At 35.8% G+C, this 26,246-nt stretch overlaps 2 protein-coding genes across 2 annotated transcripts in view; one reads left to right on the plus strand and one right to left on the minus strand.

Moving 5' to 3' along the window:
• Nucleotides 1–26,246, minus strand: part of LOC118188057 (prolactin-releasing peptide receptor-like) — a 335,927-nt gene that overhangs the window by 114,774 nt on the left and 194,907 nt on the right. The window lies entirely within an intron of this gene.
• LOC118188968 (uncharacterized) overlaps nt 1–26,246 on the plus strand; it is a 162,648-nt gene that overhangs the window by 105,714 nt on the left and 30,688 nt on the right. Inside the window, exon 10 of the mRNA XM_085812237.1 lies at nt 21,944–22,033. Within this exon, the coding sequence (XP_085668363.1) occupies nt 21,944–22,033 (90 nt within the window). The remainder of the gene's footprint in view (nt 1–21,943; nt 22,034–26,246) is intronic.

Raw genomic sequence — 26,246 nt, forward strand, 5'->3', positions numbered from 1 at the left:
CATACATAATTACGTAAGATTATATCTTATGTAATAATTATAAGCAATTTCGTAAAGCACTGAAAGGATGCTACACTAAGGCATCGCCTCCCTATCATTTTCCAACGTGTTCATATTTATGTTCATCTAATATTATCTGTCTTGCTGATTACTTTCACGCCTCTTCTCGAGCAAATTGCAGGGCGTTCTTCTAATCCGGTAACCAAATACATTTCCTCCTCGGGTTAAAGGGTGTTTTCATCAACACTTTATTATCTGACGCACTTTGCCACGAGAATTCATCTCTCTTATCGATGGCTGAAACACGAGCTTATCAATAAATCGAATTATACGGAAAGGAACATAAAAGATACGACCGCATAAAGCTAGTTACTATGCGCATTGTTTGCTTCTTCTTCGAGATTAACGAGCTTTCGTCTATTTCTGGGACTCTGCAATCAAATTTCTCAGGTGAACAACCTAGCATTTGATAACAGAAAAATATGTTAAGCCAGGTTTAAGGTCTTTTTTTTTTCCAAGAAATTTTTAAATATACTCTTATAAATTTAGAACACTGGACATAAACCCATAACATAAAGCCCGTATGTCATCAACATACAAAACATACATTTCTTTATTGGCCTGCTGCCCACCAGCTGCCGAGCGGTAAAGTTGCTGAACACTGGTAGTTCAGTCCGAGGTTCAAATCCCGCGAACGGGTTCGCTGCATGGGCGTTTTTGTGGTTTTCCCCATGTGTAACGTGTACATGAGCCAGTTTCCCTTAGAAAGTCCTCCACGAAGGCATCCCTTCCCTTAGGAAGACAGCCCTCGTGTGCTTTGCCATAATTAAATGCACACACTTTATTGGCCTGCTCTTACAATTAAGACAATGTACAGGCCTGCTGTTACAAATACAAAGACTGAAAAAAACCTAAAAGAAAAGGAACAGTTTTATTACAAGTGTATTAAATTATAACGTATTTTTCCCACCTTTTTAGCATGTCTTCGTGATTAAGACACAATAATTAAGACACAATAAGATATATAAGATATTAATACAGGAGTATATAAGATATTTCTCCCGCCTTCTCAGCATGCCTTCATAGTGTAAAGGTCAGCACGCTCGGCTCGTATCTGAGAGGTCCGTGGTTTGAGTCCCGGCGAGGTCATTGTTCATTTTTCGTTTGTCCTGCTGTCAAAAAATACTTTTAATGTCTCTATAAGATAACTATTATGTTCTACAAGTATAATTTTCTAATGAATTTCTGCTACGTATGTATGTCCATAAATAAAAGTACCAAGTAACGTTTACAGGTTCCGTACGCAGAAATCCTGATTAAGAGATACTTACCCATTGTGAGTAATACTACGGATCTAAGAAGTGACTTCTGAGAAGAACTATGATGATAATATCGAGAAATGGTAAAAGGAATAGGACGATTCCTTTACATCAGCAGATGGCTAAGAACAAATCAGAAGATTTGTTTATGTAGTAAATATATGAAAACCATTATATGGTTAGTAACTAGTTAAACCAGTACAGCTAGTGCAATCGTTAGGTAAAGGCTATCTGAATTCGGGCAAAGCAAATAAAGGCTATCTTCATAACGGAAAGAGATGTCTACATTGCACGGCGATAAAAATCACGAAACCGCTCATGCAGCCAACCCTTTCGCTGGGCCCTGACCCTGGTCAATCTAACAAGTGTTCAGTGGTCTTATACCCTCAGGTATTGGTGGACGTGAGTGTTATGGAAAATTTAAGGGGGCTGATACACCTTAAACCCCTTATGATCTTCGAATATGTGACTGTTGCAAGAATTGAGATAACTTCCTTATTTTAAAAGCAATTACTTCCAACTTTTTATGGCTCACTACATAATACAGCTGCTTTCTGAAATCGTAATCAGAAAATTTGTGTTGCCACAAATATTTTTATAATTTAATCCGCTTTGTGACAAAAATTTTCGTCATGTTTCCACCATGCGCGCACAGTTTAAAATTATCTGTTACAGTTTTTAATTCAATAGTTTATATATAGCTTTTATAACATTTGGAAACTACTATGAACCAAAAATTCTAAGAATTTCATGTTAAATTTTTATTTTATTTGTAGCTGAGTTTATAAAATGTATTTTATTAAAACTATCTGTAATATTTTCGTGCATAAATTTTTTTAATATTAAAATATTCATCATATTTTTGGTTCAATTAGAAAATAGTGCCCATATAAAGAATTTCATCCAATTTCAGATATGTACCATTATACATTTTTAAAATATCATGCGCGCAAGGTGGAAAAATGGCGAAACATTTGTCACAAAGCGGATTAAATTACAAAAATATTTGTGGCAACACAAACTTTATGATCACTAGTTTCCAAAGCAGCTATATTATGTAGTCTGCTGGTAAATAGTTGGAAGTAATTACTATTACAAGAAATAAAATATCTCAATTCTTGAAACAGTCACATAATTCGAAGCTCATAAGGGGTTTAAGGTGTATGAGTCCCCTTAAGAAATTGCATGAATAGATACGATGGAACATTTTAAAATAGAGATAGGCGTAGATTTTTTTATCTCTTTCAGATTGAGAGAATATTTATAAAAACAAGCCTAACACTTTGTATTATTTCGTGCTAATTATAGTCAGCTGATATTAAATACTCTTTCTACCCCGAAAATATGTTAACTCCCGTATAAATATGTTTGTATATAACTCACGTATAAATATCTTTTTCATTTGATATTTTTTTCTATAAGAGGAAATTCAAAAGTATATCCTGCTAACGACTAAGATGTTGTAATGTATGTTACTCGACTCGGTGAACTCAGTTTTTTTAATATTGGTAAATTGTGCGTTTTTTGGCTTTCAAAAATGATTAAATTATGTTGTTTTTATGTCATGGTTAAGGTTTATGTGCCTTTCGTTAATGTGCGTGCAGTAGTAGTAGAATTATCAACAATTTAAAAGTTGTTTAAGTGCCGCTAAGCCTATCAGAACAGACATATTTGTTTACATTTAAAACTTAGCATAATCAGTTTCTGCAGCTTCAGTGTCTTTTTGCCGACGGGGACCAAACGTAAACTTCCAGTTTTGTGCCTGGAAAAATCTGTCTTCTTGTCGCTGTCTGAATCGCTTGTTTTTGCGTAGAAACTCTTAATTTTAATTTTAATTTTTTTTTTAAATTTTTTAACTCTGTGTGGTATTTTATGTTTTTCCATATTTTAAATTAATGAAGATATTTTGCGTTTTTATGTAGTTTTGTTCTATTTTCGGGAATTGATAACGGAACTAATTGAATGAGAAATATATCTCCAGTGAAATTCGAGAGCATACGTTTAAACGAAATGCAGCAAAAAGTGTCGATAATTTAATAGGCCGTACAAGGAACACATGTGTGTCCATATCAGCGTTTTTACATTATAACCATTTTGCTTATTTGATTCGTTGCTCCATGCAGTGACATCATTTCTGTTTGTGAATTAAATGCTAACTTTACCCATCGGGTCGGGAGACACCTTTAATGGGAAAATTCCGAACTGCTGAAAACGAGCGCTCGGCTATCGAACCATTCCCACTGCATCGATTTCTCAATCATTTGACTACATTCACGAATTCCTTTCACATCGTTCCCCGTGTTCATCAGCACATAATCCCACTATTTATTATGCAGATTCTTACTTAGCCATACAATCTGGTCAGCCCTCTCTAGAAATTCCGTCCACATTAGAGCATTTAATCTGCCAATAAGTAGTTCCACTTCATTAAACATACTTGCAAACAGAATTCTTGGAAATAATGAATTTAATTTAAAAATTGCGACCGGCATTTCAGTATGCATTAAAGCTATGAGATATCTTATATTTTTAATGTTTCGTTTAACACACCGCGTGTTGTTTTCAAGCTGTTTACTTCGTGTTTTACGCTGCAGTAGTATACCAAGGACAAAACTCAAATTTCTTTTCGCAGTAAAAAAAAAAAAAAAAAATTGAAATGTTTCAGATTTTAAATTACGTCCAAAGGGGCGTTTTTTTAACATTTTGTGTGTTACCTTTCTTTATTAAATATCATGTTCCTCGCACTTAAACCATAAGATCCAGTGCAACAGCAATATCGCAAAATAGTTTTAAAACGAGCCTATCTTTAGAATTTCCGATACAGAGACTCACGCGCTGGAGATAAAAATGTTTTTTCTGCACAACGTTGCCATTGCTCGCTTTGAAATCCTTGAGTTTGTTAATCAAAAATTCGTCAAAGTTTTAAAAAATAGGAAATCGATCATAAAACAAATTTCAAATTTCAAATTTGGTCTTCCACATGCTCATATTCGTTGGAGGATTACGTTATTCAAAATTCGATGACTCTATGTACCGTTGTTTTCTCACAATACGAGAAATATACATACATTTATGCAGATTTTTCATTATTTAATTTCTTCAAATATAATGCAGGACTCTAACATTTTGTGGCAACAGTTTGAAAAGTGAACCGACATTTATGAGTCCGACGCAAAATGCCAAAACGAAACTAATAGTCCTTCGGGATTCAAATCCCTTTGGACTAAAAAATTACATTTACATTCGTGTGATCAAAAATAATCGTACGGTTTCTTTTTATTACGTATGCCATATCAGTGGAAGAATGATTGTAGTTGGCATCTGTTTTCTATCGTGCTTGAAAGAGTTGGATGCCGGAAATTTTTCAAGTTTTTCCGTGGATTTGGTGCAGGAATGCAAGAAACACACTCCCTTTACGCAAACCTCTTCCTCCCTCTACCCTTCCTTTTTTTTACTTATTATGTGCTTCGCCCTTAGCACAACACGGAAATGAGTTCTGTCTACGTGCTCCGCCATGCTACTGCATGGCCACTACACGGTGTGCAGGCACTACACGGCCAGTGCCTCTTAGAACAGCTCCAGGGGTTCAACCCTCTTTCTCGCACATTAGAGACACTGACACTAATCGCCTTACGGCGACCCTGGTCGTTAATTTGCTACCTGCCAGTAGGTCTGGCTGCCCGTCGCAGGTGACAGGTGACGGAGGACGGAGACGTCTGGTGTTTACCAGAGGTAAGCAGGCATATGTCCCGTGCCCTTCCCTATCTACCGGGAGTTTATTGAGATCTTAAAAGAGTTATTACATAGCCATACAGGGACAGATGAGAGATGCATTGGCTATTTATGTTGTATTACAGATTTTAGGTTTGCAAGGTATACATTACGTAACATACTGGTTACACGTTAAAAAAACCATTAACATAACACATACATGACACATAAACACTATTAATAAAGGAGGTACATGCGCTTAGCAGAAGGAAGATACACATAACTAGCACATTAAGCACACATTTGTGTGTAGTTTAGTACTTATGCTGAGGATCAATTTTGAATATGAATTTGATATACAGAATACATAATGCCAAATACACTTAATGTAGATATGTTACTCATAATACTGAATACGTTGATAATACTGCTTACGACTACTATATACAGAATAAACTTGGGATTACTATATACAGGATACACATAATGCCAAGTACACTTAATGTAGATATGTTACTCATGATACTGAATACATTGATAATACTACTTACACCCGCTGCAGATACCTGACTCATATTACATTGCTATGCTTTTAAATATACATGTTTAAATATACATGTTGCAGATACAAATCATTTACGATATGCTCGGGATTGCTATATACACGCTTTAGACTACTATATACAAAGTACATACAGAATGCCATATACAGAATAAACTTATTACTATATACAGAATACATAATGCTAAGTACACTTAATGTTGATATGTTACTCGTAATACTAGATACATTGTAAATACTGCTTACGCATGCAGCAGATACCTGGCTAATATCACATTGCTATGGGACATTACCCAGCGAATCCAAGGGCGTAACCCCGGTCTACCAAAACCACGCCGTGCTAAAATAAGCCAGGCCACCGGACCGGCCAATAAGTGACCTTTCCGAGCCGGCTAAAGTGCAGAATCGCCCATTTATTTGTTTGGCGCTTTTTACAAGAGTAAGAAGAATTGGATTTTTGTCAGTTTTCTTTGACTTTTCAAGTGAAAATAGGTCGATGTGTACTTGGATAAAGTCAAGGGTGGGCACAATGCCATTTTTCTGCAATTCTGGGATTTTTTTTTTTTTTTAATGTGAGTGAGTGTGTGATTATGGCAAAGCCTCGAGGGCTATCTGCCTAAAGGGAGGGATGCCTTTCGTGAAGGACTTTCTAAGGGAAACTGGCTCGTATACACGTTACACATGGGGAAAACCACGAAAACCCATGCAGCCAGCCCGTCCGCGGGATTTGAACCTCGGACCGAACTACCAGTGTTCAGCGATTTTACCGCTCGGCCGCTGGTGGGCCTTTTTTTTTTCTGAAAATAGGTCGATGTGTACATGGATACCGAGTACGTGCAATTCTTAAAAACGCGCCAAGCAGTGGGCGATTCTGCACTTTCTCCCCAGGGCCTTCAGAACCAACAAGTTTATAAATTTTATACCCCCGTGGCAGAAACTGCCTAGGTTCAAATCCTAGCCAATACTTTCGCAGAGTTCTCCGGGAGGGACACTGCACGGAAAGGGAGGGATGCCCTGTGGAGGCCTTTTTTTAAAAGGAAACTGACTCGTGGGGAAACCCACGAAAATACCCATGCAGCCAGCCCGTTCGCCGGAACTCGAACCCTGGCGTGAACTACCAGTGTTGGGCGGCTTTTACCGCTCGGCCGCTGGTGGACTATCTTTCCTGTCTTTTCTCATATGGTGACTAGCATTCCCTTCTCTACGTTATAAGAGGGTACTCAGGGCAATTAATACTGAATGCTTTGCCAAATTAATTAATCGAAAAGCAGTCTATCTCTTTTTGATGCATTCATCCGTTGATAAATAAAATGCATATCATAAAAGCTTTTGTCTTTCTTTTATGGATCGAACACATCTGATTATCGAAGTAATAAAATTGTAATTACCGAAAGGATAACCCTATTGCTTCTTATTAGATAACGTTATAATCGAAATATTGCCTTTATTCTGTGCATATTTGTATGATAGGTATTACGATGATCATTTTACAGCTCATTTCAACAATATGCAAAATTAAGTGTGCTTAAAAATATTGAATTAGGAACATCCATTTCTCAACTTATTTTCAAAGTTACCGAGCAAAAACTGAATGAAATCTCTCTCTTTTTCTTTGTTTAATTCCATTGCTATTCTTATTCACTTATCAGACGTGTGACGTGAGCTCTGGATTTATCTCAAAAGTATGAGATAAGAAGATTCTTTACATTCCGTTTTAATAGAAATCTAGTTATGCTCTCTTTGTGTATTCAACACTATCAGCGCAGATTTTTCGGTGACGGTTGAAGTTGACAAAAGCGAGCAGGAAAATATCGTTTAATGTCCTGCCCATATTGTTCAATTAGTAGCAATACTGAAGCAAATGCATTGTGATTTTCTGAATAACATTCTGAAAATATCAATTAATACGCATATCTTCTACATTTCAATAGTGAGGTCTAAGAAAATTATGTTTTATGTTCGGAGAGTTCTGCTTTCTGAAAGCTTCGATACCTTTTCCGTGTTATATACATATGCTTTAGTTACTACCATTGTTAACATACAGGGTGATTAGCGAATAAGCCCTGATTTCAAAATTAAATATCGCTACAACAAAGATCGATAGAATTATGCGGTAAACTGCACGTTTATTAGCAAAACTGTAAAAATGGTGTACAAAAGTTTAGAAAATTTAGTTACGAAAATCGTTAACAGATGGCGCTCTAATCGCAATGACCTATCAATAGCCTTTAAAAATGGGCTTCGAATTCGAAAGTGATCAGTACGACTGTTGGCTAGTGAAAAAAGGCTAGCGTAGAAAGTGAAATAATGTATTCCATTGAACAACATGTTTTTTTGGTTCTGGAATTTCACCGATTAGAACACAGTCCTACGGCAACAGGTCGCAGTTTTCAAAACCGATTCAATGTTCCAGTTGAACCCGATGCGAAACCCATTCGCATGCTCTTCGCAAAATTCGAACGGACTGGCAGCGTGGCTGATGATCGAAAGGGAAATGTTGGGCCTAGACAAACTGTAGTCACTCCTGAAAATACAGCCAAAGTTTCTCGAATTGTAAAGTAAAATCCTAGGAAAAGCATCCGACGGATTACATCAGAGGCAGGTTTAAAGTGCACGAGCACGCACAAAATTTAAAAAATAGCCTACTGCTGTTTCCATACAAAATCCAAAGTCATCAGGTCATACCTATAAAAGCTGTGCAACAAAGGGTTGACTTTGCGAATCAGATTCCAACAATGGTGGACAACGAGAGATTTCATGTGAGCTGCATCTGGTTCACAGATGAGGCACATTTTCATTTGAATGGAATCGTTAATAAAAAATAAAAAAAAAAAACTGGAGATTTTGGGGTTCTGAAAATCCTTATTCGTGTGAAGAAAAAGCACTGCATCCGCCTAAATTTACTGCAAGTGCTGCGGTGTGCGCCAGAGACATTATCGGACCCTTTTTCGACTACAAACGATAACTACTGAAAGCTTTTCGCTTTCTTTTTTAATACTTTGGGAATAGAGTAATTGCGTTAGATTATCCGCAATTTACTGACACAGGAATAGCTTGGCCTCCATATTCTCCCGATCTGAGTCCTTGTGACTTCTTTCTGTGGGGCGCATTAAAAGACACTGTCTGTCGAAACAATCCCGCTACTCTAGATGAGCTTGAATCGTTAATTGGTGTTTCATGTGATTCCAGTTCCGTTGAGACATTGCAAGACGTGATGTCAAATTTCATTGTTCGCCACCTCATTGTTTCGAACGGTGACCATTTTGGAAAAAAAAATGTATTTTGATTGCGAAGGCTGCGTCACTTTATTTATTTATTTTTTATTTATTTATTTATTTACTCTTTTCAGGAAAAGAATTTTCCGCGCAGAGCGCCATCTGTTAACGATTTTCGTAACTAAATTTTCTAAACTTTTGTACACCATTTTTACAGATTTGCTTATGAATGTACAGTTTACCGCATAATTCTTTCGATCTTTGTTGTAAAGATACTTAATTTTGAAATCAGGGCTTATTCGCTGATCACCCTGTATTAGCGAATTGTCTTTACCAATCAGTCCGATCATTTCCGTAATGTTACACAGCAGAAGTCAGTCATTCAGAAATTGTTATAATCAAATATTGTTATCGTTCGGAAACGATAACAATTTCTAAACTATGATCTACAATGCGCAATTGGAAGAGTTCTAATCATTGACGCCTATTTAAATAAAATTTAAGTAACATTTCTTTTCGAGGTATAACAAATAAAGAACAATTTATGTAATGTTACAATTTAAAAAATTTCAAAATAAAAAGCCATAATATTGTAAGATTCTCACTAGTGTATTTCTCAGTTACTGTAGAAAGTGACGAATCTTAAGAACTAGTTAGGGAATAATCGCTTAAGCTCGTGTAACAAGAAACAACAAGAAGGAAGGGTAACTAACCCTTTATTATTCCAAAAGATTTATCAAAACTCCGTCTTGGAGTGTACAATCAAAGCCGACACTTGAGCTTGAACTGAAGAGACTAAGAATTAAACTAAAATTAAGATTAACTAAAGAGATATAGCCGAAGCTATCAAGATTCTAATCGAATTGGCCCCTTAACTCAATTTGACTACGAAGCTTATCAAGGACCTGAATATGGCCGAGCGTAATAACAGCATTGAGAGAGAGAGAGAGAGAGAGTAGCCAAAAGGCAGACGCGCGCAAATCAGAACTCTGATTCCCTCTCACTCTGCAAGTAGACTTCGCGGTTTAAATACCTCTCCTCCTCATAAGTATTCAGAATGATTCCAAAACTAGGCCGGAAGTAGTAAATTGAAGTTAAGAATTTGATAGAAAAGGAACTTAAAATTTAACTGTTAATAAAATTAACATAATCCTTACAATATAAACCACTTAGTGCATTGCATTTTAACTTAAACCAATAAGATTTTCAAGTGCACAGAAACAACACAAGGATGAAGATGGATGGACAAAAATATGGAAACACCTTGTGAAATGCATGTTTGAAAAGAAAGATTGATTTTAATCAAATATGTAGGTGGCCCTGGCGTTTTTGACTACTGACGCCACCTATACAACTTCGTAAATGTGCTAAACAGTTCAGTTGTTGTCGGAGTACTGTTATGTGAGGTTGTGAGTTAACAGACTTCAAACGTGGGCAAATTGTTGGAGCACGTATGGTAGGTGCTTCCGTAAGCAAGGTAGCCGAGGTGTTTAGTGTTTCAAGAGGTACTGTATCGAAGATTTATTCCGCATATTTGAAAAGCGAAAAAACATCATCTGCTTAATCACAGCGCGGACGAAAGTGTGTCCTGAGTGATCGTGACAGACGATCATTAAGGACATTTGTGACGAAAAATAAGAAGACCACAGCTGCAAAAGTTACTGCTGAAATGAATGTTGTGTTACCGAACCCTGTGAGTACCAAAACAATTAGAAGGGAGCTTCATAAACAGGGAATTGCTGGCCGTGCTGCAATTTAGAAGCCACTCATCAGTGATGATAATGCCCGTAACAGGAAAAGGTGGTGTTTAAGTCATAAAGCCTGGACTATAGAGCAGTGTAAGCGAGTAATATGGTCTGACGAGTCTTCTTTCACATTGTTGCCCACTTCCAGCCGAGTTTACGTTTGGAGAACGCCATCTCAAGCCTATAATACAGACTGCTTGTTGCCAAGAGTGAAACATGGCGGGGGTTCTGTTATGGTTTGGGCAGCCATATCGTGGTTCTCTGCTAGCCCCATGATAACTGTGTCAGGGCACATGACTGCCAAGACTTATGTGAACATTTTCGCCGATCAAGTTCATCCCATGGTACAAACTTTGTTCCCCGATGGTGATGGTGTCTTCCAAGACGACAAAGCCCCTGTTCGCACAGCTCACATTGTCCAGGACTGGTTTTCTTAGCACGAGGATGAGTTGTCCCATCTCCCCTGGCCACCACAGTCACCAGACCTGAATATTATCGAACCTTTGTAGTCTACATTGGAACGGAAAGTGCGTTCTCGTTATCCACCGCCAACATCGTTATCTGGACTTGCCACCGTTTTGCAGGAAGAATGGTATAATATTCCCTTGGAAAACATACAGGAACTGTATTTATCCATTCCGAGAAGACTGCAAGCTGTTTTAGATACCAACGGGTTTCTTACACCATATTAAGTAGAGAAACTTTTTTTAAAGGTGTTTCCATATTTTTGTCCAACCCCTGTAGGTTCTCCGAAATCGGAAGTAATTAAACCCAAATTTTATGACAAATGCAAAGCACATATTTACTACATTGAGTCGTGAGAACTCGCGTGTGTTCCATATCCTCTCAGTGGAGGCGCCTTTGGTGTAAACTGGAGTATTTTGTATTTTTGGAAACTGAAGCTTTACCTCACCTGAGTCAGTCATTAGGTTATTTTGATGCTGGAGATGTAAAACATAAGCAATGCTTTCGCCGGGACTGCAATCTTAACCTCTCGAATACGCGGCGAGTGTGCTAACCGTTACACCACGAAGACATGCCGGAAGGAGGGAGAAAATACCTTCTTTTAAAGGGCAAGCGGTTGCCTAATCCTAGCATTTAAGAATCATCATCTACCATCTTTTAGTTCGGACGCCACCGTAGAGTCATTAAGATATTTTGATGTTGGAGACGTAAAACATAAGCAGTGCCTTTCCCGAGATTCGAACCTAGAGCTCTCTCGGACCTCACCGAGTGTCCGAACTGTTACACAACAAAGGCATGCTGGAGATATTACTACCTTTAGGATTTTTAATTTAATTTAATTTAATTAATATTAATATTTACAAAAAATTTTTTACTATAACAAAGATAACAGCTTGACACTCAACTTTACCTACATAAGCGCCATCTATATAATTTGAAGAACACACTTACTTCTCTTTCACAATACTTTTGCAGACCCCAACACTCATATAGTAGGTAAGTTAGAATTAAAACTTACTATTTACTTGCTTTAAGTATTTTCTTTTTTTTTAAATTTTTATGTAGTGTCTAAGTATTTTCTAAATATGAAATTATATTTCTAAATATATATTTATTTTAAAAATTGTGAATTAGTTCTTTTTGTTACTTTTTGTTTCTTATTGGTTTATATGGATTATGTATAGTTCTTTTATAGTTTCTTTTTATTGATATGCATATTCGTGTAGGGTAAGTTTCTGTAGACAAAGATTTCTAAAATGCATTGGTTTCTAAATTTTTTTTATTATTTTATAAAAAATTAATTTTTAAAAAATTTAATTTTTTAAGAAAAAGTTTAATTTTTGACTTTACTTGCTTGTTTCTCAAAAGACTTAATTAGTATTTTCCTTTTTGAACTTTAATTCTTAAATGTTAATTTCTAAGAGTACCACTTTATTGGAATTACTTTTGGTTTTGACTTTTACCCTTGCCTGCATGAATGACGAAACACGAACTGAATGATTGGAGAATTAGGTTTGGAGGCAACTTCCCCTTGATAAGTCTGTCTCCTGCCTACTCTACGATCATTCACGTATGCATTTTTTAAAAAAATTGTTTAATTTAATTTTAATTTATTAAATTAGTAGATTTATTTTCATGGATAGATTTTACACTTAATTTGCTTATGCTTCTGAATTTAAATGATATTGTAGATTAGTTCGAGAATTAAATCTTTTACATGTTTGCATATTTTTAAGTTATTTTAAATTATTTTGGCTTTTTTCTTTTTTTAGAATTTAAATTTGCTTTCCTATGTTTTTACTTTTATACGTATTTGTTTAGAATTTAAATTTGTTTAAATTTATATACTTATAAGGTATTTTTCCCACTTCCCTAGCGTGCCTTCGTGGTGTGACGGTAGCACGCTGGGCCAGTATTCCAGAGGTCCGTGGTTCGATTCCCGGCGAAGGCGGTTGCTAATTTTTCATCTTGCCTGCTTCTAAAAATTATCTAATGTCTCTTAAGTGACGCCCGAACTAAAAGGGTTGTGGATGATGATTCTCCGCACTCAGGATTGGGCGACTAGGTCCCCTAAAACCCTAGTCGCCCTTTAAAAAGGGGAGTATATAAGGTATTTTTCCCACTTCCCTAGCGTGCCTTCGTGGTGTAACGGTAGCACGCTAGGCCGGTATTCCAGAGACCCGCGGTTCGATTGCCGGCGAAGGCGGTTGCTAATTTTTCATCTCTCCAGCTTCCAAAAAATCCTAATGACTCTATAACCTATGATTAAAAATAGATCTGTTATATACATAGAATTGTTTTTTTAGTTTCCGCTCCTTTTAATTCTAAGTAATCTGTGTAACCGCCGTGGTGGCAACTCGTGAGTCACTAATACTGTAATGATAATTCAATTGATTTGAGTTCAATAAACAATAACTTGCGAAGAAATTCCTTATTTACCGTGATGAACAGCATCTTTCTTCTACAGTGAAATACCCACTTAGAAATTACTGATTAATACAAATGTAGGCAATCCCAATCTAACGGAACGCGTTACGAAGCAGTTTACAAATTCCCAGCAAATACAAGTGGATCATGGGATTAATGGAGGAACAGAGATATAAGCCTCTTTTACTCTTGTTATTATTATTTTAGACTTTTAATCTAGTATATAGAAGCGAGGACGCGTTTACGTTAATGCTAAAGACCTGGTGACGGAATCCTGGGGGCGGGGTGTAGTAGAAAGAATCAAAATTTGTGGTAAATGTAATGCAGTGAAATGTAGATAGGAGTGTATAACTGAGTGGAAATTTCACCCCCAACTAAAAGTGACAGAAACACGGAGAATTCCTGAAACAATATGTTCGAGAATAGTGGAATTTGTTTATGGTAAAAAAGTGGTGTTACCTGGAAATATATATTACTCTATGGGTTTGTAAGGGGGTATTCTTTTTGAATAGTAATGAGAGAGTTTTGATGGCGTTTGACAAAAAGGTAAAATTTGATTGCACTGTTCCTGATGTAGTCACTTATATATTCAATTTTTAAATCTTTATGTATGACAGTTTTCTTGATGTACCAGAAGACAAAGAATTAGTAATTTGTCAAAGGTACTTGTTCTGAAAAGTTTGCATTTTGCGCATGTGCGGTTTCGCCACTTAAGTCCAGATAGAGAAGGCATAAAAGAGAGCAGGTCTGAGTAATGACTCTTATAGTATGATTTTATTGCTGATGGAAAGTAACTGTGGCTTTCGAGGATAGGTCCCGTGTTGCAGAGAATGCAGTTGTATTTTTTTGTAACTTTATGTGACGGCTGACGATAATTTTAGAATCTAGGTGACTCCAACTTAGGTAGGCTTGTAGAGTCATTAGGTTAACTGGAAGCACAAAAGATGAAAAATATGCAACCGCCTTCACCGGGAATCGAACCACGGACCTCTGGAATACCGACCCAGTGTGCTACCGTTACACCACGAAGGCACGCTAGGGAAGTGGGAGAAATACCTTATAGGCTTGCTTTCCCAACTGGTAGGTCAAATATTCTGAGTTCAGGCCCATGTTTATTAGAATTTCGTTTTCGGAAAATGATGGCAGTATATTTGTGCGTACTTATCAAAGTAAAGCCATTCTGTGTACCAATATTCAGGGAGGTCCAGAAAACGTTGAAGTCGTTGCCATCTTGTTTTGACGCTCACAGTTTGATTCAGTGATTCAGTATGGTAGTATCGTTGACAAACAGCACTAGTTGGGTTTTGGGATCACGCCGCATGTCATGAATGTAGATGTTGAAAGGAATTGGGAACTCCAGTATTGATTTTATGAATAGTAAAAAAGTTTCAGTGTTTTTTTTTTTTTTTTGTTGGGGAGGGGACACAAAATTTGCGGCTCTTGAGGAAGCAACACTTCTGGAAATTCCAGATTTTTCAACCGAATTTGGAAAGTAATTTCAAATCTAAATCTTCTCGTTTCTGCCACTAACTAGTTTCGTTTAAGGGAAAATAGCTCTCATTGTTAAATTCTGTTGTAGATTGTTTAAGAATTACTTGTAAGACATAACTTCCCCAAGGAATCCAATTTAAATAAAACCATTATACATAAATAACAAACTAAAACACTAATAATATATACATAATAAACTAAAATGCTAATAACTGCATTTATCACTAATGTAAATTAATCATGATGCAAATGCTTTAAATCGTTTGTCTTCAAGGAGATAAAGGTAGGCAGATCTATGCTTGAGTAATTTCTTTCTAGCTCTAAAAGCAGAGCTGTAGTAGCTAGTTTTCTTCTCGCTCTACTTGTATTTACAACATTTTCTAGAGGCTGTTCGCACATTTTTTAGACGATGTATATTGTATTCACAAAACTAAATTACATAACATTGTTCAGTTTTAAATGTTCTGTTTGACATCCCTTATTCTGAACTATCTTTCGGCATCGCGATTTCCAGGATAATATTGCGTTTTCAAGTGGCAGAAGAGGTATTCTATCCCATTCCTCCGGAACAGCTTTCCAGGGTTCTGTTAGGGTTTGGGAACAACGTTTGGATAATGCAGTTTTTAAAAGTCCGAAAGCACAAAAGTCCATAGGTGACACATCGGAAGATTCAGTAGGGATATCAGAGAAGGGTTATGGCCTGGATACCAGTTTTTTGTTCCATTTCTTTTAGGAAATTTACAGTGGATTTTGATGTGTGACTGCTAACTTTGTCCTGATGGAGTCTCACAGATGGATGGCACTGTGGGTAAAGCGATGGTATTTCATTCAGAAAAATTGGCGATAAAATATGTTTCTGATAGTATTTGGAGTTAATCTTGACATTTTTTTGCACTCTCTTTATTTTTAACTTGCCATTATAAGAAAAAGCAGAAACAATCGTGAATCCCTTAGAAAAACTTTCTTTAGATTCTTTCAACCAAGTACTTAAATTTTTTCCTCCCTTTTTATGATAATAAATGGCTCTTTTTTGTTACAATCATTTACATACACCCATGCTTCATCTATTGTGACAATTGTTTTCCATTTTTCTTTGCATAAGTGTTTCTCATATAGAATTCTGCAGCGTGTCCTGCGTCGAGCGATATGCTTTGGAAGAAGACGATGCACATTGCGTTTTTTCGCTTTCTTTAGATTTAAATCAACGTTTATCATTTTGTTTACAGTGGACACCGAGAATTTTAATGATTTTGCAACTGTCCTTTGACTATTGGAATTTTCTTTTAACGATAAACAACGTACCTTTGCAATACTCGAAGATGTCCGTTTTTTTCTTGGATACTTGTTTGGAATTTTTGTCCCACTTGAGTCTCCAATTTGACGTTTGTTTCCTCTCTTGTTGATGATATTACCTATCGACGCTTTAGATATCACAAAACCATGACTCTCACATCGTTTTTGGATAACGGAGTATGCATATTTCTCTTCGGAAAGAGCGTCAATGTAGCCTTCGAACCACTGCTTTGCTAAATTCGCCATTTTGAATAAAACAAAACTTTCAAGCCACAGACGATAATTTTGACTTTTAAAAACATCGTACAATTGCAATTACTTCTTTTGCAGCAAACGATTTTTTATTACCGCTTACCAAAATCGTCTGAAAAATGTGCGAACAGCCTCTGTAAAGTGAGCATGTTATCCTAATAATTCGTCATAAATTAGCACTTTTGACTCGTAGAAAAAGACAAAATCAGAGAGTAACTTGTTTAATGGTCAACCGATTTTTGATTAATGACCATTTTCTCCCTCCTTTGCGCATGCCTTCGTGGTGTAACGATAGCACACTCGGCTCGTATTCGGGAGGTCTAAATTCGTGTCCCGGCGAAGACATTGCTAATATTTCATGTCACCTGCTTCAAAATAGTAAAACTGACTCTACAATAGATAAAACAGGAGTGTATACTCTGATTCAGGAAATTCCTTATACACCTCATGACTTCTCATGAAAGATCTTCCCATTGGAATGAAATCTGAAGGTCTGTTACTTTCTCTTTCTTTGCGACGACTTCTTAAGAGAAATTTCACACTAAAGGATATTCCGACTGCTCTTACTTCCCATTCACACTACACTTACAAATGCTTAAGTCTTACTATGAATCCCCCCGGGGATCGACGTAGAGTACTCTGCGAAGCACTGAGTAGGCAGTCTCGGCCACGGGGTATAATAATTACCAGCCTGGAGGCTCCCGATGATCCGTAGGGTGGGGCCTATCTTCTCTCTTCACGGGTCGGGTGGCTTAAATCCCCGTAACTAGGGCATCGGTAGCCAAATAGCGCCTGGGCCATTGAGCGTCCAGTTACCGCTGTCCTTGGTATTCCGTGCAAGGCCTAGAAGGAGGGGTAGCCCGTCTAGTACTCGCGGGTAGCATCATTGACGATCAGTCATAGCTCCAGGCATTCAGCCCATCCCTTCGTGGTCTCTGATCGCTGGGACGGTGGTCTTGGTTGACCAGTGTAGCGGTGGGCCTGCTTAGCAGGTGGAGTTATTTTTGATTATGTCGTTCCTGGTGGTGTGGGCACCGGGACCTCAGTTGGAGTGTATGACCATCTGCAAGGTGGCTTTTTGCTGGGAAGCTCGCCCCGTGCCTAATATCGGGGGGATTGAGTTGGGTAGTGTCATTAAGTTGACGAGGCGCGTAAAAGGTTTAGTTAGCAGTTACTATGAATTCAAATCCTGCATGCAAGTAAGCTTCACTAGCCCCCATATAGCCTAGGCAGCTCATTATTATCCTATTTAAAATATGATGGGAATGATTTATCTAATTTATATATTTCTTGTGGAGTTATAGAAGAATTCACTGTTACAAGATGTGCTTCTAAAAATAATGAATATCTAAATGGAATATCTTAGTTTGTCAGGACTTGTGTTCCTTTGGAAACATAGAATGCCCCGAATAAGAACAGGGAGCTTACTCAAGCTACAAGGGCAATCTCAAAAAAAAAAAAAAAAAAAAAAAAAAAAAAAAAGGTCTTTTATATTTTTAGATATACAAAGAACCGTTTATTTTAATTGCTACATCACTTTAAAGATTGAAGAATGCTTTAATTTTCAACATAATCGCCATTTCGGTCGATGCATTTTTGTAGACGCTGTGGCAGTTTTACAATGCCCATGTCATACCAGCTTGCCGCCATGCCCTTCAGGAAGTGTTGAGGAGCTTCAGGAGCATCCAGATGATCCTCCGATCTTTACGCATTTTACGAACTCAACAATCGCGAAACTCAAAGAATACAAACTCAACAACTCATCGGCAATTGACGGCCTCCCGCTCCTTTCTTCGTCATGAATTTCAGTACGACCGGCTGTAAACTCTCTACACCACTTGCGAACGTTTTTGACATCCATGCACGACTGTCCATACACTTCCGTCAATAGGCGGTGAATTTCAACTGGTTTAACGCCTTTTGCGTTTAAAATCGAATAACTGTGCGCACTTCGCACTTGGCGGTAACGTTTATCGGGAGCTCCATTTGGAATGGCTGCCAAGCCAAGACTGAGCATCCGAGCGAAGTGCCTGCGTGCTCATGTGGTAGCGGAGAAGGCACCACTCACAACAGTGTTGCCAACAACCGTATTAAAACTTTCTCTACGTCCCCAAAAATAGGAGTCCTTTTTTTGGGGGGATTGCCCTCGTATGTTCAAGATTTGTGTACAACAGACGACACAAGCAGGAAGGGTATACGAAACCCTTTATTTTCAATACTTTACAGGCACTTCCGAACTTCGGGATACAGAGACCAACCACTTGTGGTCTGAACGTAAGAATATAAAACTACTAACTAAAACTCTAACTAAAAGCTAACTTTGAATTAGTATACAAATGCCTAGCACTAAGACTGGCCTTTATTTAAAAAAAAAGGTACGTATGTAGTACGCCGAGCTGGGCAAAATGCCACAACCTAATTACTTGGGCGTTAGCAAGATAATTTGCATGAACAAGTTAAAGCATTTAATTCTGGCCGGAAGTAGAAAATAAGAAGTGATAGTACAATTTTAAAATAAAATAAACGTTAGTAAAACTTAGGATCCTTACAAGTTGCCCATTTGTATTGTTCCTCATTTTCGCGAAGTATCTGGTAACAGAAAATGTAATTTAAAAACAACAACTGTTCCGAATTATATATTTTACTTCCTCGAGAAATACCTTCGAAAGGCTAATGTTCGAACGTGAAGCGGTATTTTCAACTCCTGAAAGAAGATAAGTGCTCAGTTTTTCATCCGTTTCTGCAACCCCGTTAATGTAATCGCGAATTTTGTTCTTTTCCAGCTAGCGGCGCCACCAACTTATCTCACAATACATCTTTCTTGCGTTCGTCGTCTCTGTCCTCTAACACTTTTGTTCCTTGGAAAGATCTTCATCTTGCTAGAAGTTATGTCATCTGTTTCTTTTGAAACTCTGAAGAAACCAATTTAAGAACAACTGTTGTTAAATGGCGAATGTAATCTGTTTTTATAAAATACTACTTGCACGTTATGCCTTAAAAGGGTTATAAAAATCTTGAAATTTTATATAGTTTATAAATGCTAGTAATAAACGTTAAGCATTTCTTATTTTATGCATTTTAAAACCAATATCTAAACTACTCATACAATCTCTTTTTCTTTTATCGTAATGCTCATGAACCGGTGTACAAAATAAACATTTTACTCCTCATTTGAAATGAGCATTAAACAGTTAATGTATTAAATATATACTCCCCTGCCATTAAAGATACAGTTTCATCCATAACCGTTTACTCATTTATTAGTTTAGTTACATCCTTGAATTTATCTCAACTGGCATTAAAGTAGATTTGTTATCTATATATGTAAAGAAGAATGTCTGTTTGTGTGTTTGTTCACGATTACCTCAGTCACTATTATATCTAGCAAACTTTCTACGATTCTTTTCCGGGTTCTTAGAGACGTCGACGTTCACCATTTTTCCAAAACAAATTAGCTAAAATCAGAGATATTAATTAAAAACTCTGAAACTGCTAATTTTCGCCATCGTTTTTCCGAGTGGCAACAGTCTCGCAAGCTGGAGATAAAAATCTGCTTTATTTCGAGCAGTGTTGCCACTGCTCGCTCTCAAATCGTAGGTAAATGGTTTTTTAGTAAAAAGAATTTAAGTTTTACAATGAAATAAAATTAGCCTTGCCAAACATTTAATACATTATTCCTAATTGCGAAAATTCGTGGAAGCCATTTCGACTGTTCCCAACTTCGTACGATTTTAATCAGCCAAAATATTAATTAAAAAACTCTAAAAACGCTCATTTTCGCACTCATTTTTCGGAATGGCAACAGTCTCACGCATTGAAGATGAAAATGCTTTATTTCGAAAAGTGTTGCCACTAGTCGCTTTCAAATCGTAGAGTTTGTTAATAAAAAATTTCAAATCGTAGAGTTTGTTAAAAAAAATTTATGAGTTTTACAAAATCTATGCATATAAAGAAAAATGTCTGTTTGTTTGTTCGCGTTATTGATTTCTGATCAATTATGATCCATTTTTTGCCACACTGAATCGACTAAAATTGAATATAGGTGAAATATTGGATGGAACTCTAGCTTTTACGACCACAGTTGTTGATTTCTTATCAATTATGATCAATGTTTTGCCACATTTAATCAATTAAAATTGAATATAGGTGAGGAACTTGAGCTTTTATGACTATTTGATAAGAAAGACGAAAATTTGTCAAAACTGCGTGTTATTGTTGCTGATATAATGACAGAGAACTAGCTTATTTTTCTATCGAAATTTTTTATGTGGGTTCCATATCACATCAGACGGAAAACTGTCTGATTATGAATCGTATTTTTTGCACCGTTATTAGAGAAGGATTACAGCGGTGTCGTTCTCTCTGTTGTTAGGTACATTACTGTCAATCTAACTTAACTGGCATCGGGTACGTCTGCTAGTTCACAATATATATAGCAAACACACACTCACACACACACACACACATATATATATATATATATATATATATGATGTACCAGCTTTTGACATAGAAAAGCATATATATATATGATGTACCAGCTTTAGAAATAAATAAATTGTTGAAGAATCATAAATGTAGTCGTAGCTTAAATTATCAGACGATAAGTTTAAAAATCAGGATCCCTTTATTAATGGTCCGGATAAGTAGCAGTTACAAAATCAGATATCCGGCGTAAATAAAAAAGAACTACTAATAATATTTTGTATGAAGTCGTGACTGCATCGTGACATTTAAGAAAAGGCCCCGATATTCTTTTGCGAGTCCTTTCATAGCCTCTGGAAAGGCGAAGCTTCAAAGAAATGACGTCAGCCAATCCAGTTCGCTTTAAATATTTCCAGAACATTCTATAACTGTATGTGTAGAAAAGGCGGGAAAAACAACTTGACTACGGGTCTGTGGATTTAATTCCACGTACTTTCAAGTAAGAGAACGTCGCCATTAAAAATGAAAAGAACATACAGTTAGAATTTTAAGTGTATTCTTGACTATGGAATCTTATTATTACATATATATATATATATATATATATATATATATATATAGGAAACACACATATATCTATATGGAAAATTACTTCAATCAGCATTCTTAGATGAAAGCTAATTCCTCATTAACAGTTGAAGAAATAAACTGTCAATCATAGAAATAAGTATTAGAGAAATATTTTCGTGATAACCGGAACACATTTATGAAATTCGGTTCTATATTAATAAAATATGAGTAAAACAATCTGATGCTGTAACAAATAAAATTTGAAATGACGACCTTTGTAAATATAAGCGATTCGTAGGAGCTTACAAAATATATCTCTGACAGTCCCTGCAAAGATGTTAGTAAATGAGCAAACTAAGTCCCTATAATTATGCTTTCAGAACTTGAATATTAAATGTTTCTGTTGTAGTAAAGCAAACTTTATTGAAATGAACTTTCGAAATATATCAAGAGTTTTGAAAATTTTAGGCTCAATAAACTGAAGAAAGAGACGGAAGAAGCCACTCAAGTGATACTGCTGCAAGATGACAACCGGCATGCTGATGATCCCACAGCAAAGTGAGTTATAAATCATCTTTTCAATCTAAACATGCCAGGATTCGGTTCATGCTCACAATCATGAACTGACATCGTTTAATTAAAAATTTAATTCACTTTCAGAAACTTCGAAATCACAGAAAACCGTAACACCACAGCAGCCATTTTGGATCACACCTCGCATTTCGTTTTGGAGGATAAAAATTGCTATGTTTATGTTGTGAAGCAGCATTAAAAACGTATCACTATAGATCAAAATGAGTCTCTTAATTTTTTTCTGGCAGACGATTTTAGATTCATTTTTAAAGAATACGAAACAACATCATAACTCATCTCTACATATAATAAAAGAAAGAGCCTGTGTGTCTTTCGTTCGTGCTGCGCGTACGATAATAAACCCAGGGCTACGAAATTTGGTATATAGATGCATCTAGACAAGAGCCAGCGCACCTCGAAGCGATTTTTTCAAAATTCGAATCAGTTTTTTTTATTTTATCTTTTTAAATTTATCGTTAAATTTATCTTTTTAAAATAGTTCCATTCTTTTTAAAATGTGGTTTTGGTAACAGTTTTTCGTTCAATGCTTATAAGGTATTTCTCCCACTTCTCTAGCGTGCCTTCGTGGTGTAACGGTAGCACGCTGGGCCAGTATTCCAGAGATCCGTGATTCGATTCCCGGCGAAGGCGGTTGCATTCTTTTCATCTTTTCTGCTTCGAATTAATCTAATGACTCTACATGATTTCTACTGACTGTTGAAAATATGAAATAAAGTGCTGCTTTTTGTTCTTTTGATTTTTGGACACGCAAAAAGCACATCGCGATCTTATTCTGACGCGCATCTGATGACTGTTATCTAATTTTAATTACATAAAAGTTTTGCATGATTTTTTTTAGGAAACAAAGTTCTTAACTTCCGTTATACGATTGAATTCTTAAGATTTTGCATGTTAAGAAGTTGGTTAATATATTTTCCTAATTATCCTAATAAATAAACTATATAAATATCATTATTTATTAGATATTATATATAGATCTATATATAATATCTAATTAATATTTGTATTAAGGGATATTGCTTATTTCATTGTAATTTTTTTAATATGTAATACATTTTTATTGATTTTATTTATGAAGTTGTTGTACAGAGTAAAATTTTGCTCAGTTTTTAAATTTAACGTTTGTTGTTCCCTTTAGGCATTTTTACGATACATTTAAAAGCCAGACGAAGGCTGGTTGTTGCTGATTTCGTAACAGATTATAAATGGTTTCTTTAAAGAGTGGCAAATCTTAACCTTAATCTGGGATTAAGGCGAATTTATTAATAAATATTTTAGATAATTTATTAATAACTATTTTGAAAGACAAACAAGCGTTTTTTGGCAAGCATTCTTTCTTCTTACACTCTGACTGGCACGGGGTTTCGCTAAGAAATACAAATTTGCGAAACCTACTGGCCATGAGAAGAGGTATTTTCTGAGTTTTGATGCCCAAACGCCCTTGATAATTTATACCTAAATTTGTGTACTTTTATATATTTTCCTAATTTCTTGGATATATTTCAAGGTGTTTCTATATATACATTCTTACAGTCATTACAAAAAATATTTTACGCAGTATATATACGGCTTTGCCGTTCAGAGGTTGGCTTCAATTATCTCTTAGGAGAAAAATCTAATATTTATGAAAAATATGGCTGTATTCTAATACATCTGTTAAAAGCAAAATTAAATGCCTGTAATTCTTCTAATACATGAACAGCTGTTGGTAGATTCGCCCAGTTCATTTCACGAAACCTAATTCTTATTACTTCCCATTCCATCTGTAAAATAATCCCATCTTTCAGCGCAGACAGCAATCTCTGCCTTCTTGTGATTTCGCGGTTATCCCTTCAATGCTTTAAACAGATTCATGTCGCTACTACTACATGAAGGATTCAGCTTATAATTTTCCGCTCCGAGTTCTAGGACCACTAATGGCCGAGCGGTAAGGTCTCTAAACACTAGTAGTTTAGTCTGACGTTCGAATCCCGCGAACGAACTGGTTGCACGGTCGTTTTCATGGTTTTTTACCTTTGTAAAGTTTGTACGAGCGATTTTTCTTAGAAAGTCCTACACGAAGACATGCCTCTCCGTAGGCAGATAGCTCTCGAGGCTTTGCCGTAATACATAAACCAAACCTTACAGTGCCTTTCTTTTATCTGCTAATTTTTACTCGCTCGTTATATTGGGATGCTTCGATGATACTTTCGGTCGTAATTTCGATGTTTCTTTTAATTTAAAAGTGGTATAATAGTTTGCTGTAGTATGTTCAGAGAGAGCTGGTGCTTAAAAAAATAAGGGTTTAAGCTTCCTAAGTAAACAAAAAATCATTTTTATTTTTCATTTGCTTTGTTTTTGCTTTTTTTTTTTTTTTTTTTTTTTGTGTGTGTGTGTGTGTGTGCTAGAATTCCTTAGGCTTAGTTGTTTTTGTGTTGATAATTATTTGCCTGGTTTATGTTGGATATAAAATAATGTTAGAAATAACGAATTTGATGCTATTTCCTCATATTTTAACGGACAATATAGGCAAAATAATATCTCACAGCATGCTAGGATTACGATTATTTAAAAATGAAATTCTGAGTGATTTTATTAACGTAATTTTAAATTACTTAAAATTATTTTTGTGTTACATTAATTAAAATTAATATAGGCAATAAATATTTATTTTTTTATCTAGATAACTTTGTGAAGAATTGATAATTTTTGCATTTTAAAGAATTCCTTTTTTTACTTCCATGTATGAAGTAATAAGGAAATATTGTAATCGCGCAAAGTTTCAAGCAGCATATTTCAACGAAAATATCCATTTTGACGGCTTTCGAACGCAATTTAACGATATTTTTTTTCGAACGCAATTTAACGATATTTTATCTGTACGTAAGAACAGAATAAAAGACTCTTTTCCTCCCAAAAAAATTATAAAACTGCTTTAAATTGAATTCTGAAGAAAATTTTTCGTGGCGTCTGTACGAACGTATGTACGTACGTACGTATCTCGCATAACTCAAAAACGACTTGCCTCAGAGCGTTGAAATTTTGTATATAGGACTGCTATAATATGTAGATGTGCACCTCGTATTTTGGTTGCAATCGGCAGCACCAAACGTATATAAATATATTTATATATACATCCACTCTGTTACCCGGCTCAGTGATCTCAGTTTCTTTACTCTTATATGTTTGTAATTTGTAAATTTTTTGCTTTAAAAATGATTCAATTATGTTGTTCTTATCTTCCGGGTAAGGTTTTTATGCATTTAGTAAATCTGTATGCAATATGTTTAGAATTATCAACAATTTTAAAGTTGTTTAAGTGCCGCTAAGCCTAATATTTTTTTTTATGGCGGCCATTGCTTGTTTACATTTGAAACAGCAGAATATTGGATTTGTTGCCAGTCTAGAGAAACTTAACTTCGCAACAACAAAGATAAACGCCTTTATTTATTATTGCGAATTAAATCATGCTTAATCCTTTGTGGAATTTTTTCGAGGAAGTAAGTGTTTAAGATTTACTTCGTAATTTTTAATACAGATATTTTGAGTTTTTATGCATTTTTCCCTTGTCGCGAAGTGAGAACTTAATTAATTCAATGAGAAATACTCAATCGTATTTGAAAAACTGTTTCTTTTTTGTTTTGTTTGCTTAATTTCTTTGATACATTGTTCTAGCTTTATTATAGTATTTGAATAGAACATGTGGGAACGATTAGATAATTCTTTAAATGATATAAATTTTTGCGTTCTGAGTTATAATATGAGCGAAATATAATACTGTTAAGTGAACCTAGCGCCAGAGTGTCGCTATGGTAAACAAATAGAGTAAATTTTAAAGAATGCATTTATTCTATTGTGGTTTATGTGCTGTCGGCGAAGTAAATTTATTTCAATCCAATAAGTTTAAATGAAATGCAAGAAAAAAATGCGTATAATTTAATATTCCGTACAAGGAAGTCATGCTGTGTACACATCAGATTTTTTAAAAATGTACTATATTAGCTGAAGTGAAGTCCGAATCGTCGCAGCAGCCAAATTTGTGCGTTGTGTTAGAAAAAAATTGCGAATTACCTTCCCTCAGTTCCAAACAGTTTAGATGACAGATAGCTAATCTAACACTTAAGAGATATAGGATATGAGTCGAACATACAATAAAATGAATGATGATAAATAACTACGGTAGTAACATCGCCGCAAG

This window comes from Stegodyphus dumicola, chromosome 1 (genome assembly GCF_044657685.1).
Source record: "Stegodyphus dumicola isolate Sdum_Otavi_A_Nest chromosome 1, ASM4465768v1".
Lineage (NCBI taxonomy): Eukaryota > Metazoa > Arthropoda > Arachnida > Araneae > Eresidae > Stegodyphus > Stegodyphus dumicola.